This window comes from Glycine soja, chromosome 18 (assembly GCF_004193775.1).
Source record: "Glycine soja cultivar W05 chromosome 18, ASM419377v2, whole genome shotgun sequence".
Classification (NCBI taxonomy): Eukaryota; Viridiplantae; Streptophyta; class Magnoliopsida; order Fabales; family Fabaceae; genus Glycine; species Glycine soja.
The window spans coordinates 23,083,546-23,100,098 of record NC_041019.1 but is presented as its reverse complement, the minus strand read 5'-3'; the positions used below and the strand labels follow the sequence as shown (position 1 = coordinate 23,100,098).

Below are 16,553 nucleotides of genomic sequence, written 5' to 3'. Positions count from 1 at the left end.
AATATATTAAAAATTCAAATAATATAAACAAATTAATCCTATAAATTATAAAATATAAATTAGTTACATGTCCAAGATATGAAAAACTAAGCTAGTTTGGATTTAAACAATAGTTTATAGTCATTACTTTTGTCTCGATCTATATAAGAAATTGAATAATACTTGAAGTTTAAGAAAACTAAAACAGGTATTTATTCAATGAAAGAAATGAAAAAATTAGTCTAGTTCAAATTGAGTTGACTGAAAACAACTTCCTTTATTATATAATTCAAATTAACTTAATTTGATTTACTTCGGTAATGAATTAACTTAATTTGATTTGTATGGTATTTCGTTTGAAAAAAAAAATACTTACTAAAATGATAGTTTTTATAATTTTATTCTAAAAATAGACTAAAATGTCAAATAAATTATGTTTTGCATTAAAAATATAATTTTTGAGTGATAAATTTAAATTAGGTCCATCAATTTAATGAAAAAGAAAAACAAAACTATATAAACTAAAATTAAAATGACAACGATAGGTTGACTCACATACATAGTAAATGTGTTATTTTCACAATAAAAGACAAATAATTTTGTACAAGTATAAATTTTAGCAGACAAATGTATGTCCTTGTTCTAATTCCAAACATAACAACTCAAACATACATTTAGGATGGCGTTGATAAATACAAATATCTTTTCTATTTAAGTTTTCAATAATATCTAACAAACATAGAAATCACATGATTTGTTTTCCAACAAATCAAATACGTGGTTATATTTAGTATTAGCATCATTAAATTAAAAAAGAAATAAAATGCAGGTCAAAATTGTTTATATGACCAGTTTTATAAATCAGGAATATACTGAAACACTTCCCTTACATAATAGAAACGTTGAAATTTTTCAGATAAATAAAGGGTTATGGGAATATCATATCACATCCACCCTAACCTTTACAATAATCTCCCTCTTTCTTTGTTCTTGCATTTTTTTCAGGTAACCATCATTGTGAAGAAAGTGAAGGAACCATGGGTCGTCGTAAGATTCAAATTGCAGTGGTGAAAGACCCTAATACAAGGCAAGTAACATTTTCCAAGCGTCGAACAGGTTTGTTCAAAAAGGCGAATGAATTGTCCATCTTGTGTGGAGTAGAAATTGCTATCGTTGTGTTCTCTATTGGAAACAAACCTTACTCTTTTGGGCACCCAAGTGTTGATGTTGTTGTGACTAAATTTCTTCAACATGCGACCAATTCAAATGATGCCCTTGGAAGCAACAATTCTTCAAATGAAGTTGTTGGTGACATGGAAAGGCTGAATCAACAATTATCTGATCTTCAGACCCAAATACTCGAGGAGGAAATTAAGGGTACAAAGCATGATGAGAGACTAAAACAACATGAAGTGACACAAGTCTTTCAATATAAAGAATTGCAAGGTTTGTGTTTAGAGCTCCAACGTAAGGTGAAGGACTATGTTGATGAAATTGAGGTGTCGGAGTGTATGTTGCTTCTTGCACAAGAACCTGTAGTAGGAGTAAGAAAACAAGTAATTACGAAGAAAAGAAGAAAGAATTGATGCCCTGCAACATGTAATTTAGAAGAAAGAATTGAAGAAAATAAGAGATAAAACAACATGAAGCAACAACATACAATCTTACATGGAAAAGCTGAATCAACAATTGTTTGATTTATGTTCCCTTGACCCTATAGCCTTGGGTTGCTCTCATCTCTGCTAGATATAGTGAGATGGGAGAGAAAGGAACAATAACGGTGAATAAGTGTTTTTAATTCTCATGTCAAAATTATGCTATTATTTGTGTAAGAATTGCATTTCCTTAAGTATGTACGTAATGGATTTAAGTCCAATGAAAAATAAGTATTTCAAGAGGTTTTTTTTTTTTTTTCCTTTAAATCCAATTAATTTAGATTTAATTGGGACCTGACATGATTTTTGGCGCCGAGAGATATTTTTTTTTATCGATTTATAACATGCATTTATCAAATGATTAATGGAAAAATATAGTCCTACTTTTGATCCGAAGAATATCATGAAATTTGTTTTAAAATGTAATCACTAATTATTATAACAAGGACATAAAATTTTGTTGTGAAAAAATCTCTTCTTTTTCGAAATAAGGAAATAAGTTCTTTTACAAATCTTGAGGTTCTAAACAAGAGTAAGATTATTTTTTCTACTATATTATTGCAATCCTTTACCATTTTATTTCTATTTGAAAAGATGTCTTTTGAATAGACACGACTCTTTGTGACAAGACATGAATTAATCTTTGTAATCTTACATAAAATAACATGTCCTCTTTTCTATGTGTTTTGACATACATAGTAAAAACTTGTGTTGATTACATATTTCTCATCAACTTTGAGAAAGAAAAGGAAAACGTTTTTTTTTTTAAAGGAAAAATATTATAGCATATTTGGCCCACAAGATGTATGTGATCCGAATAACCAACAAAGAGTACAGAAAATACTCCTCTAACATGAAAGCCTCTCAAAGTATAAAAGTTGATCCTAAACACCAAAATAATCAACACGACTATAGTTAAATGATAACGACCTTCCTACAACAGCATCAAGGATCCGATAATGACCATGGTAAACTCAAGAGGGTTGTGGCCAATCCATAATGGCCCAAGGCTTCAGCGCCACTTCTGACAATAGTTGTGATGGATTCACCACGGTCGTAATGCACCTTTTCGTGTAGGTATCTTTAGGGAGCTATATATAGAGGTCTTTATCCTTTAAATTGATTTACTCAGTTTTATTGTTGTCTTTTATCAATTTGAGACAACCTTGAGGGTTTTGAGAGCTGAAAAGCATGTACAACACTGTTAGGATGAATTGTGATCATCGTTCCTGCCTATTAGTATGTCTATGATTACTCGGGTGGTAATCAAATTTTTAAAGAAAATTATTTTCACCAGATTTGGCACACCTTAAGCAATCATTAGTGATGGAGGGACTCACTTCTATAATAAGTTGTTTAACGGCCTCTTGGCTAAATATGGGTTGACTCACAAGGTTGCAGTCCCATATAACCCACAAACTAGTGGGCAAGTAGAATTGTCCAATAGGGAGTTAAAAAGGATTCTTGAAAAAAATAGTTAGTGCATCTAGGAAAGATTGGACAATTAAACTAAATGATGTGCATTGAGCTTGTAGGACGACATTTAAAACTCCCATTGGTATGTCTCCTTATAGACTTGTGTTTGGTATAAACTATCACTTACCTTTATGTTGCAATTGTAGATAGTAGTTCATGTTGCAATTGTTGTAGCACAAGATTAGTCTCTAAGTTGAGCCTTGCTATCACTCCCCATCCAAAGCCTTACAAACTTCAATGGCTCAATGAGCAAGGGGAGATGATAGTCAATCAACAAGTGAAAGTGTCCTTCTCCATTGGAACATATAAGGATGAAGTGATTTGTGATGTAGTTCCTATGGAGGCAGGACACCTTCTCTTCGGTAGGCCATGACAATATGATAGGAAAATCATCTATAATGGCCTAAATAATGAGATAACCCTCACCCACCTTGGAACAAAGTTTGTGTTGCATCCTCAAACACCTTCACGGGTGGCCAAAGGTCAACTAACTATGAAAGATAAAAGGGATGAGGAAGAAAAACTAGAAAAACAAAAGAAAAAGAAGGATAGTAAGGCCTTGTCTTGAAAGGCAAAGGGGAAGTAAAAAGAGGAAAAGGATTCCTCCAAGAAGATTGTTAAGAAGGAAAACCATTTTGCAACAAAAGGTGATAGCAAAAGAGCACTCCTTCTTAAACAATCCTTCTACCTTCTCCTATCAAGGCAAACATCCCTTAGCCTGCCATACCTCTTGAGCTTAAGGTTATTCCTCAAGTAAAAGAGTTGATGGATGAGGATTTGGTTCATAAGAGCTTAAATCCTTGTGCTTTGTTGGTGCCCAAAATAGGTATTATGAGGCACCAAATCCTTATGATAAGTGGTATGATGAATGTGTTGAGTGATGAAACCCTCTTTTATAAAATCACTCATACATCCAACATCTTCATGATTCACATACATAGGGACTCATTAGGTAGGTTTGTTCTTATTTTTAGTTTCAATACAAACTTAGGTGCTCATATGGGACACCTTAGGTTTGTCATACTTTTGGTAGGAATGATCAACATGAAAATACAGAAAAAGGAATGTTTTATTGCATTACTTTCCTTAATTTTTAAATAAACATCAAAGGGTTCTGACGAACCCTAAGAGAATAAAGGTCATTCCTGAGTGGCCTATTCCACCAAATATAAGGAAAATTTAGGGCTTCCATGACTTAACAAACTTTTAAAAAAGGTTTGTCCCATATTTTTCTATACTTGTAGCACCACTTATTGAGTTGGTGAGGAACCATGTTCCCTCATGGGAAGATGCCCAGGAAAGGGGTTTTCAGACCTTACCCTACTCCAACATACCAAACACCACTAATATATATATTTTTATTCTTTTTACAGGCGTTGAGGGAAGAAGCCCAAAGCTTTAAGAACCTCTGGATTTGAGGTCAAATCCTTTTCAAGGGGGAGGAAATGATGCAATCCTACCCCCCAGGGACAATGGATAGAAGACTCCAAGAAGTCTGGGCCAAAGATGCAAGAGAAGGCCCTAGGGTTCTCATGAGCCTTAGAGTAGATTTTAGGCCCATGGGCTAAGTATGAGCCCACTTATCTTTGTACATATTAGATTAAGGTTTCATTATTTTTGGGCCTTGTATTTAGGGCTCCATAGTGTAGGGAGGGTACCCTAGTAATGTAGGATTTTTCAGCCCTTATATTTTAGGGCACCAGACTAGTTGTTGTATTAGGGGTAATTTTGTAATTTTACATGCATTAAGTGCACTATTTGATGTGTGTGTTGGGAGATAAATTTAATTGAATTGGGAGAAGCCCAATCCAATTAAATTTTGGACCATCTTAAGGGGGAGGTGAGCATTTACTTGCTACACCCCATTGTCACATCGTATAGTCACACTTTGTGCATGTCCTTCATGCTTTACATGACTTATGACACCTAAGCACACTTAGTGGAAAATCTTGGACTTGATCTTGGATTAATGGGCTGAACCGTAGCAGAAATTCACTAATCATAATTAGTGAAATTTTGGCTCCAGAAATTCAATTTCAAATTCAAGTGAAATTTGAATAGAAATTCAAATTTCCCTTCAATTTTGTATGACACTTAGGCTATAAATAGAGGCCGTGTGTGCATTTTTTCAACTTTGATCATTTGAAAATTACACTTCAAAGTTCAAACCTCATTTGAGGCATAAAATTTCGTTCTCCTTCTCTCCTTCTCCCTCCATTCATCTTCTCCTACCTTTAAGCTCTTATCCATGGCTTCCTATGGTGGTGAGCTTGTTCTTGACTCATCTTCTCCTTGAAGTGGCGTCTCCAATCATCTTTCTTCCTTCTCCATTCTGCTACCATTGATCTTCAAGAAGCAAAGGACTCCATTGATGAAGAATATCCAAGGCCTACAAGCTTCACATGGAGCTACATTAGTAAGTGTCGAGGTCACATTGTCATGCACAGGTAACTCCCCCCCATGGTGATCACCCTGAGTCTTAAGGGAGTTCCAAAACCGAGTGACATACCCCCAAGTACAAGTATTTCCCCTTATGAGAAACTTCAAGTACTTACTCGCAAAGTTTATACTATTTCCATGCAACATGAAGTATGAAACATGGGTACCATCAATGCACAAACTGTGGATAATTAAAGATTCTAAGTCATCCCCCTTCATAGATGCTTAAAACTCTCTAACCACTCTTTCCTCCACCAGGGATATCCATCATGGTAACTGCACCCCCATGTACATACACAACATACATCATCACAATGACATTTTCAACATCAACAACATTTCATCTCAATGTCATTATCAACATCAACATCATCTCATCTCAATGCCATTCTCAACATCAATATCATCTCATCTCAATGACATTATCAACAAAAACATCATCATCTCATATCAACATAATAATCAATAACAACATCACCTCATATCAATATTATCATAAACACTGACATCGTCTCATATCAATTATTATCAACTTCATCTTCAATAACAACATCATTCTCTATCAATAATATCATAAACATCAACGTCACCTCATATCAATTAATATCATCAACAAAAATATAATCAACAAATCACATTCTGCACATACATACATACATAGTTCATGCCTGAGATTCACACTTCCCAGGTTTTTAGACAACACAAGTCTAATAAAAATAATAATGTCATTTATCAATAACAGACGTATCACAACCCATTAGTTGAAAACATTGTTTTTCTTGAAAATTAGCATGCAACAGGGACAGACATACATCCTCATAGTTAGGTTCCCTGACCCCAAATATGGTGTCAAAAGTTGTAAATTATAATAAACTTCCCTCACCTATCGTGAGCTCTCCGTCAACTTCTCTGTGCGTCGCTCTGAGAGCTCTATCGTTCATGTTCGTTGGTCCAAACACAGAGTTCTATATACCAAATCAAAGGAAATTTAGTATAGATTTAAAAACAAGGTTAATAATAAAATTTAGGGTCAATCACCCCTGTCAAAAAATAAAGGGCTAAGGGGTGTTTCGAGTTCTACTACAAAGAGACGCCATTTGAAATTTTGTTCACGTCAATGTGATTGGGGTTCAAAGAAGGTCATGAAAACAACATCAGTTTTATAAAAATATAACTTTTACAACGTCTCATTTTCAAGGGTTTTTCAAAGGAAATGTAAAAACACCCTATTACAATACCCAAAACACAAGAGACAATAAGAGAAGCTCAAACTAACTAGGAGAAAGGCTTAGAAGTCAAGATTACCTCAGAGAAGCTACAAAAGAAAGGATTGAGAGCTTGTTCTCCACCGAATCCTTGAGGTGGATCCTAAGGATTCCGCTCTGATTATTTCCTCTCTGTGTGGTGGTTTAGCGACAAGCAACGGTGGCTTATGGTGGTACCGGTGGTCGTGGGTGGTGGAAGAGGAGTTTCTAGGGTGATTTGGATGGAGTTTTGAGAGGGAGAGGCGTGAAATCATGTTTTTCATGCTGAAGAACGTATTTATAATCTGTAGATCTCGCTTAGCAAGCTTAGCTCGCTAATTGAGAATGCACTTTTGGTGCTAAGCACGACTTTTTGCGTTAAGTGCAAACCCTTCTCGAGTTGGGATTTGCCCTAATCTCGACAATTCGCGCACAGCACAATTCCCTATCGGATTGGAATTGTGTTTAGGGCGCTTCTCATGCTAAGTGAGATGTCAAAAATTGTTATTTTGAATATCCCAACAATCAAAACATGAAGCATGGGTTATGAACCTATAGTCAAAATTTGAAGGTGATCCAACGGTTAATGAATCGAGGATCACGGTTTTACCGGAACAAGTTTAGGTAAAATTTGAAATCTCATAATTTCAACCTGATACAATCCTAACCCCTGAGGGCGTTGGATAGAAGACTCCAAGAAGATTGGGTTAGAGATGCAGGAGAAGGCCCTAGGATTCTCATGAGCTTTAGGGTAGATTTTGAGCCCATGGGCTCAGTATGAGCCCACTTATCTTTGTACATATTAGATTAAGGTTCCATTATTTTTGGGTCTTGTATTTAGGAGTTGTGACTCTTTTGAAAACTAGTCACTTTAAAAGTTGTGACTCTTTTTGAAAACTAGCCACTTTAAAAGTTGTGACTCTTTAAAAAATCTTCAGAAACTAGTCACTTTAAGAATTATGACTTTTGGTAATTTAATTTTCAAAATAAGTCACTGGTAATCGATTACCATCATAGTGTAATCGATTACACATCAATAGATGTGACTCTTCATGTTTAAATTTAAAAATCAAAACATTTAGAAATGTTGGATCGAGTGGCCTCAGAATAATTAAGAATGAGGGTTGAATTAATTATTCCTAAAACTTTACCAATTAAAAAATTACTCTTTTAAGGCTTTTACTTTTGTTATTAAGAGAATATGGAGTAGAAGAGAAACTTAACAGAAAGTAAAAGCGAAAATTAAATGCACAGCAGAAAGTAAAAGAGTAGGGAAGAAGGAAACAAACACACAAGAGTTTTTATACTGGTTCGGCAACAACCCGTGCCTACCTCCAGTCCCCAAGTGACCTGCAGTCCTTGAGATTTATTTCAACCTTGTAAAAATCCTTTTACAAGCAAAGATCCACAAGGGATGTACCCTCCCTTGTTCTCTTTGAACCTAGTGGATGTACCCTCCACTAAAACTGATCCACAAGAGATGTACCCTCTCTTGTTCTCAGTCAAACCCAAGTAGATGTACCCTCTACTTGTACCACAAAGGATGTACCCTCCAATGTGTTAAGACAAACATCTCAGGCTGTTAAACCTTTGATACTTTGTGAATGGGGATACAAAAGAATTCTCAGGCGGTTAGTCCTTTGAACACTTTTGTATTATGGAAAGGGAAGAATCAAAAGAATTCTCAGACTATGTCGTTTTGAATTCTTTGACAAGGGAGAAGGGAGACACAAAAGAATTCAGGCGGTTAGTCCTTTGTTCTTTTGGAAAAGGCAGAAGAGAGACACAAAAAGAATTCAGGCGGTTAGTCCTTGGCGAATTCTTTTTGGCAAATGGAGAAGAGAATGAAAAGATGAATAGCACAAGTTTTCAAGGTTTGGAAAACCAGAAAACTTCAGAAAGCTTTTGGTACAAAGAAGAAGAAGAAGTTCAAAGAGTTTCAAGGCTTGTAAAGGATTGATCAAATGAATGTGAAGGTATATTTATAAATTGAAAAACAAAGTCTTGCTTTTATAGACTCTTCATGTCTGGTCAAGAAGACCATTTAGAAGAGTTATAACTTTTAGAAAAACTTAAAACCCATTTGAAAAAGTCAAAACCTTTTTGAAGAGTTACATCTTTTGATTTATCATAAACAATCACTGGTAATCAATTACCAAATTAGTGTAATCGATTACACAAGGCTTTTAAGTGAAAGGATGTGACTCTTCACATTTGAATTTGAATTTCAACGTTCAAGGACACTGGTAATCGATTACCAAAACATTGTAATCGATTACAGATTTTTTAAAATAATTGGAACGTTGTAAATTCAGTTTGAAAACTTTTTCAAACTCATTTTGCTACTGGTAATCGATTACAACAATATGGTAATCGATTACCAGAGAGTAAAAACTTTTTGGTAAAGGTTTTGTCAAAAACTCATGTGCTATTCAAAGTTTTGAAAAAACTTTTTAATACTTATCTTGATTGAGTCTTTTCTTCATTCTTGAATCTTGAGTCTAGAATCTTGATCTTGATTCTTGAGATCTTGAATCTTGAATCTTGATTCTTGATTGTAGACCCTTCTTGAGTCTTGAATTCTTCTTGATTCTTGAACTCTTGACTTGTTCTTGATTCACTTGAGTTGTTCTTTGGTCTTTGAGCTTTTTGTTCATCACCTTTGTCATCATCTTTTGTTGTCATCATTGTTATCATAAAAACACCTTTGAATCATTGTTGATTCATCATGAAGCTTTGCTTCCACAAGAAACACTGGAATTGATTACATATATTGTGTAATCGATTACACAAGTTTGAAAATGTTTTATCACAAGTTGTGACTCTTGAAATTTGAAATCTCAACGTTAAAAAACATTGGTAATCAATTACATGCTCATGGTAATTGATTACGACTTTGTAAATTAGTTTGAAAAGAATGTTGGCTATTGGTAATGGATTACTGCCTTCAGGTAATCGATTACTAGAGAGTAAAACTCTTGGTAAAAGATTTTTCTTTGAAAAATTGTTTTGGACAAATAGTGCTATTCAATATTTTCTTTTGAAAAAATCTTTTTATACTTATCTTGATGCTTTACTTCAAGTTCTTGTATATCTTGAGTATTCTATTGAATCTTCACTTTAATCTTCAATCTTGATTGAACGACTCTTTGATTCATGATACTTGCTTGACTCTTGATTCTTGACTTGAGTCTTTGACATCATCAAAATAAACTTGGAAAGCATTGCTTCCATAATCTCCCCCTTTTTAATGATGACAATCCTAAAATCAAGAGAATACATGCAAGTTTTGTTCTATCGTTCACTCATCTCTTTCTCCCCCTTTCTTTTTGAATTCATTCTTAATTTTGAAACTTTGAAAATATAATGTCTTGATTTCTAAAATACCCATTTTCTCTCCCCCTTTGGTAACATCAAAAAGGCCAAAGTGCGTTGTAACATAAAATCATACACAAATGGATAAACACACAAGAAATGTATTCATACAAGAAAAAAGGAGAAACTTATTGATGCAATCCTACCCCCTAAGGGCATTGGATAGAAGACTCCAAGAAGATTGAGCCAAAGATGCAAGAGAAGGCCCTAGGATTCTCATGAGCCTTAGGGTAGATTTCGGGCCCATGGGCTAAGTATGAGCCACTTATCTTTGTACATATTACATTAAGGTTTCATTAATTTTGGTCCTTGTATTTAGGGCTCCATAATGTAGGTAGGGTACACTAGAAATATAGGATTTTTCAGCCCTTGTCTTTTAGGGCACCTAGACTAGTTTTTGTATTAGGGGTAGTTTTGTAATTTCACATGCACTAAGTGAATATTTGATGTGTGTGGTTGGAAATAAATTTAATTGAATTGGTAGAAGCCCAATCCAATTAAATTTTAGAGGGGGAGGCGAGCATTTGCTTACCACATCCCATTGCCACATCATATAGTCACACTTTGTGCATGTCCTTCATGCTTTACATGCCTCATGACACCTAAGCACACTTAGTGGAGAATCTTGGAATTGATCTTCGATTAGTGGGCTGAACCATAACTAAAATTCACTAATCATAATTAGTGAAATTTTGGCTCCAAAGTTTGGCTCCACAAATTCAATTTCAAATTCATGTGAAATTTGAATTGAAATTCAAATTTCCCTCCAATTTTGTGTGACACTTAGGCTATAAATATAGGTCATGTGTGTTCATTTTTTTCAACTTTGATCATTTGAAAATTAAACTTCAGATTTCAGAGCTCTTTTAGAGCACAAAATTTCGTGCTCTTCCTCTCCCTTCATTCATCTCTTTCTTCCTCCAAGCTCTTATCCATGGCCTCCTATGGTAGTGAGCTTCTTCTAGACTCATCTTCTCCTTGAAGTGGCGTCTCCTCTCTCTCTTCCTTCTCCATTCTGCTGCCATTCATCTTCCACGAAGCAAAGGAATCCATTGATGAAGAAGATCCTAGGCCTACATGATCCAATGGAGCTTACATCATGTGATATCAAGAGCATCTTCATCTAGGTGATGTTCTTTTGCTTCCTCTATCTTTTTGTTTGGTGAATTCTCTTTAATTCCTTGTTCTTCATCTTATTCTCCATGTATATCCTCCATTGTCTTGTGGTTTGGTGTTGTTTAGAGTAGATTCAAAAAAATAAACCGATTAAATCTTAGATCTACACTTGTTCTTGCATTTCTATGGTTCAAATTTTGTAGATCTACTCTTGAATCTTGTTTTTGTGTTGATTTTAGGTTCTATCAATTTTCATTCATAATATTCTTGTGCTGAACCTTTAGATCTAAATTTTCTTCCAAAATATTGATTAGAAAAAAAACACAAAAATCTAAGTGTAAATCACTTAATCCATGTTGTCTTAGAGTCATGTTTAGTCATAGTAATTGTCACATTATGTTCTAAGTTTGTGTTGAATTTTTATTTTGTTGATTGAATTCTAGATACATTTGTTCATGTATTCTTGTCATTCTTAGCCCATCTTTTTAATTTTGAGTCTAATTCATGCATGTTATTTAGTTCATAACATGTTCTAAATCAATTCCTAGAAGTAGTCTTGTTGTTGAACTCTTTTTTGTTTTCTAAGATTCCTACATGATGCCTATGATGAAGTTGAGTTGTGGTGCTGAGTTATGACTGGATTTGTGAATCAAATGAGTCTTAAGCTCTCTTGAATTTTGTTATTCAAGATAATTGGGCATAAGCAAACGCAAATTGTAACTATCCAAGCCTTAAGCAACATAAACACTACTCTTGATTTCTAGGTTGAAATCGCTGGTGCTGGCAGCTTGAACATACAAACTTATATAAATTACTGGGAATTGGTCACTACATGTTTTGAGCTGAAATTTTTACTTAATTTTCTAGACATCTGGACCAAAATTATAAAAAAAGAACCAAGCGATTTGGATTAAAGGAAAAAATAATAAAAATAACACAAGTTGGCAGAAAAATCAGTGTCCAGGAAAAGAAAAGTGAAAGGGAAGTGTGCTTGTTGTTTTGGCTCAAAATTTGTTCTATAATTGGTGCCTATTTTATACCAATCCTAGTTCTGAAATTTCAATTGAAAAGTATTGTGAAAACTAGTGCCAAAACTAGAGGTTTCTTGAGTCTTTTTTTTTTTAGTTTTTCTACTATACTCTAGAGTCATTCTAGGTTTCTCTTTGAGTCCTAGCTTGCTTTTGTGTGTTTTTCATTGCTTTAATTGTTGAATAATCCTTGAAAATTTGTCTTGTTAAAACTCTATTGGTTTATCTTTCATTTCATTTTTTTTTGTCTTTGGTTATTGCTTGTCTCTTTGTTTCCTTTCTTGTGAGTTGCCATATAGGGAATTGGAATGGAGGATTGGTGCCATACCTTGAAGAATTTGAGTCAAGAAGCAAGGGGCCAACCACCTTAAGAGCTATTGGACTAAGAAGCACTCCAAATTGAGTGAAACACCAAAGAGAGAATAGCCACCATAATTGAGGACATTTTTTTTTTGTAATTTTGTAATTGGCAATTTGCTTTGCTTTCAAATTTTGTAACAAAAAGGCCTTTCATTGGAAGTAAGTTGGGAGCCTCCAATAGGTCACCCTACTTCCATTTGTATGTAATAATTTTAGGTAATTTTCCCTTAGGATAGTGAGTGTTTTGTTGGGAACCTTAAATGAGGTCATCCAAACACTCTTAGGATCCGCCTAGTTTGCATTTCTTGCACTTTAATTTGTTTCTTACTTTCATAGCTTATTTCCTTTACCCTCCATTGTCAAACCGCCTAGATAGCTTGCCTTTTACCAATTAGTTTTTGCCTTATCTTTGACACCTCTTTTAGTGTTTATTTTGGCTAGTTTCAACCATAGTTTCTTTTACCTTTTTGTTTTCAAACCCCAAACAAGAAAGAACCATCACTTAGGAACCAACACGAGTCTTCATTCTTCATCTAGTGTTAATGGTGAGGGTTCTACTCCTAAGGACCCCTTGTATAAGATATTAGATGAGTTGAGATCCCTTAAGTTGTGGAAAGAAAAACAAGAGAGAAAAGAAAAAGGTAAAAAAAGAGTGGAAGAAATAAGTCAAGATGAAAGAGAGAAAATAAGAGAGGAAGAAAGAAGAAAAATAACGAAAGAAATGAAAAGAGAAAAACATGCCTCCTATAGTAGTCATGACTCTTGCAAGAGTTTAAGTGAAGAACTTAGCGACTATTATAGAGGGCGCCATAGTTCACATACTAAACATCACTCCCAAAGAAGAGAAAAGGATAGAAGGCCTCAAGAGGTTAACATTAGCCTCTCATATTTCCATGAAAAAGATAATGTTGAGGCCTACTTAGATTGGGAAATGAAGGTTGAACAACTCTTTGCTTGCCATCATATTAGCGAAGAGAGAAAAGTTCCATTGGTTACCCTTAGCTTTCAAGGGTAAGCCCTCTATTGGTGGACTTCCCTTGTTAGGGAACGAAGGATTCAAGGGGATCCTCCAGTAAAGTATTGGAATGATCTTAAGAGTGCCCTTAGGAAGAGGCACATTCCCTCCTACTATGAAAGGGAGCTTATGGACAAGCTCCAAAGGCTTAGACAAGGGAGTATGAGTGTTGAAGAATATAGACAACAAATGGAACTACTCCCTTTAAGAGATGTACTTAGGGAGGAGGAAAGAACAAGCATAGCTAGGTTCCTTAGTGGGCTTAATATGGAAGTGAGGGACAAGGTTGAACTCCTTCCATATAGGGACCTAGATGAGCTAGTCCAACTTTGTATAAGAGTGGAGCAACAACTTAAAAGAAAGCCTTCTTCAAAATCTTATGGCTTTCACTCTTATCCAAGGAAGGACCAAGCCCATGGAATTTTGGGGGCTGCACCTTCAAAACCCAAGGAAGAAAAAGGTAAGACCATAGAGAAATACACCCCTAAGACTAGTTCCCAAGAAAGGACTAGCAACATTAAATGCTTCAAATGTCTTGGGAGAGGTCACATTGCCTCTCAATGCCCTACAAAGAAAACCATGATCATGAGGGGTCAAGACATTTATAATAGTCAAGAGGAGACTACTTCTTGCCCTTCCTCTAGTGGAAGTGAAGAGTCTAGTGAGGAAGTCTACCCCCATGAAGAAGGTGACCTCTTAATGGTTAGAAGGCTCCTTGGAGATCAGTCTTGTGATCTATCTCAATCCCAAAGAGAGAACATCTTTCATACAAGATGCAAAATTTTAGATAAAACTTGTTCTCTCATTGTGGATAGTGGATCTTGTTGTAATTGTTGTAGCACAAGATTAGTTTCCAAGTTGAACCTCACTATCATTCCCCACCCAAAACCTTATAAACTTCAATGGCTCAATGAGAAAGGGGAAATGATAGTTAACCAACAAGTGAAGGTACCTTTCACCATTGGGACATATAAGGATGAAGTTAGTTGTGATATAGTTCCCATGGAGGCAGGACATATTATTTTAGGAAGGCCATGACAATTTGATAGGAATATCATTTACAATGGCCTAACTAATGAAATTACCCTCACCCATCTTGGCACTAAATTTATGTTGCATCCTTAAACACCTTCACAAGTGGCCAAAGATCAACTAACTATGAAAGATAAGAGGGATGAGGAAGAAAAACTAGAAAAACAAAAAATAAAAGAAGGATAGTAAGGCCTTGTCTTCAAAGGCCAAGGGGAAGGAAAAGGAGGAAAAGGATTCCTCCAAGAAGATTGTTAACAAGGAAAATCATTTTGCAACAAAAGGTGATATTAAAATAACACTCTTTCTTAAACACTCTTTCTACCTTCTCCTATCAAGGGAAACATCCCTTAGCACCGCCATACCTCTTGAGCTTGAGGTTGTTCCTCAAGTAAAGGAGTTGTTGGATGAGGGTTTGGTTCGCAAGAGCTTAAATCCTTGTGCTTTGTTGGTGCCTAAAATAGGTATTATTAGGTTCCAAATCCCTATGATAGGTGGTTTGATGAATGTGTTGAATGGTGCAACACTCTTTTGTAAAATCACTCATGCACCCAACATCTTCATGATTTGTGTACATAGGGACTCATTAGGTAGGTTTGTTCTTATTTTTTGTTTCAATGCAAACCTAGGTGATCATGTGGGACACCTTAGGTTTGTTGTAATTTTTTGTAGGAATAATCAACATGAAAATAAAGAAAAAGGTTTGTTTTATTCCATTACTTTCCCTAACTTTTTAAATAGTGATCAAGGGCTTCCCATGGACCCTAAGAGAATAAAGGTCATTCCTGAGTGGCCTACTCCACCAAGTATAAGGGAAATTTGGGGCTTCAATATCTTAAAAAACTTTTACAAAAGGTTTGTCCCATATTTTTCTATACTTGTAGCACCACTCATTGAGTTGGTGAGGAACTATATTCTCTCATGGGAAGATGGCCAAGAAAGGGGTTTTCCGTCCTTACCGTACTCTAACATACCCAACACCACTAATACATATGTTTTTATTCTTTTTACAGGTGTTGAGGAAAGAATCCATGAGTTTCAAGAACCTCTGGATTTGAGGTCAAATCCTTTTCAAGGGGGAGGGAATGATGCAATCCTACCCCCCAAGGGCATTGGATAGAAGACTCCAAGAAGATTGGGCCAAAGATGCAAGAGAAGGCCCTAGGGTTCTCATGAGCCTTAGGGTAGATTTCGGGCCTAAGGTTTCATTAATTTTGGTCCTTGTATTTAGGGCTCTATAATGTAGGTAAGGTACACTAGAAATATAGGATTTTTCAGCCCTTGTCTTTTAGGGCACCTAGACTAGGTTTTGTATTAGGGGTAGTTTTGTAATTTCACATGCACTAAGTGAATATTTGATGTGTGTGGTTGGAAATAAATTTAATTGAATTGGTAGAAGCCCAATCCAATTAAATTTTAGAGGGGGAGGTGAGCATTTGCTTACCACACCTCATTGTCACATCATATAGTCACACTTTGTGCATGTCCTTCATGCTTTACATGCCTCATGACACCTAAGCACACTTAGTGGAGAATCTTGGAATTGATCTTCGATTAGTGGGATGAACCATAACTAAAATTCACTAATCATAATTATTGAAATGTGGGCTCCAAAGTTTGGCTCCACAAATTCAATTTCAAATTCAAGTGAAATTTGAATTGAAATTCAAATTTCCCTCCAATTTTGTGTGACACTTAGGCTATAAATAGAGGTCATGTGTGTGCATTTTTTCAACTTTGATCATTTGAAAATTAAACTTCAGATTTCAGAGCTCTTTTAGAGCACAAAATTTCGTGCTCTTCTCTTCCTCTCCCTTCATTCATCTCGTTCTTCCTC

The 16,553-nt window shown here is 35.3% G+C and overlaps 1 protein-coding gene across 1 annotated transcript; it reads left to right on the top strand.

Moving 5' to 3' along the window:
- Positions 1 to 1,016: 1,016 nt before the first annotated feature.
- On the top strand, positions 1,017 to 3,295 carry LOC114397106 (agamous-like MADS-box protein AGL29). The gene is made up of 3 exons (XM_028359223.1): positions 1,017 to 1,535; positions 1,700 to 1,759; positions 3,257 to 3,295. The coding sequence occupies exons 1-3, from the start codon at positions 1,017 to 1,019 to the stop codon at positions 3,293 to 3,295; spliced, it is 618 nt and encodes a 205-aa protein (XP_028215024.1).
- The last annotated feature ends 13,258 nt before the right edge of the window (positions 3,296 to 16,553 follow it).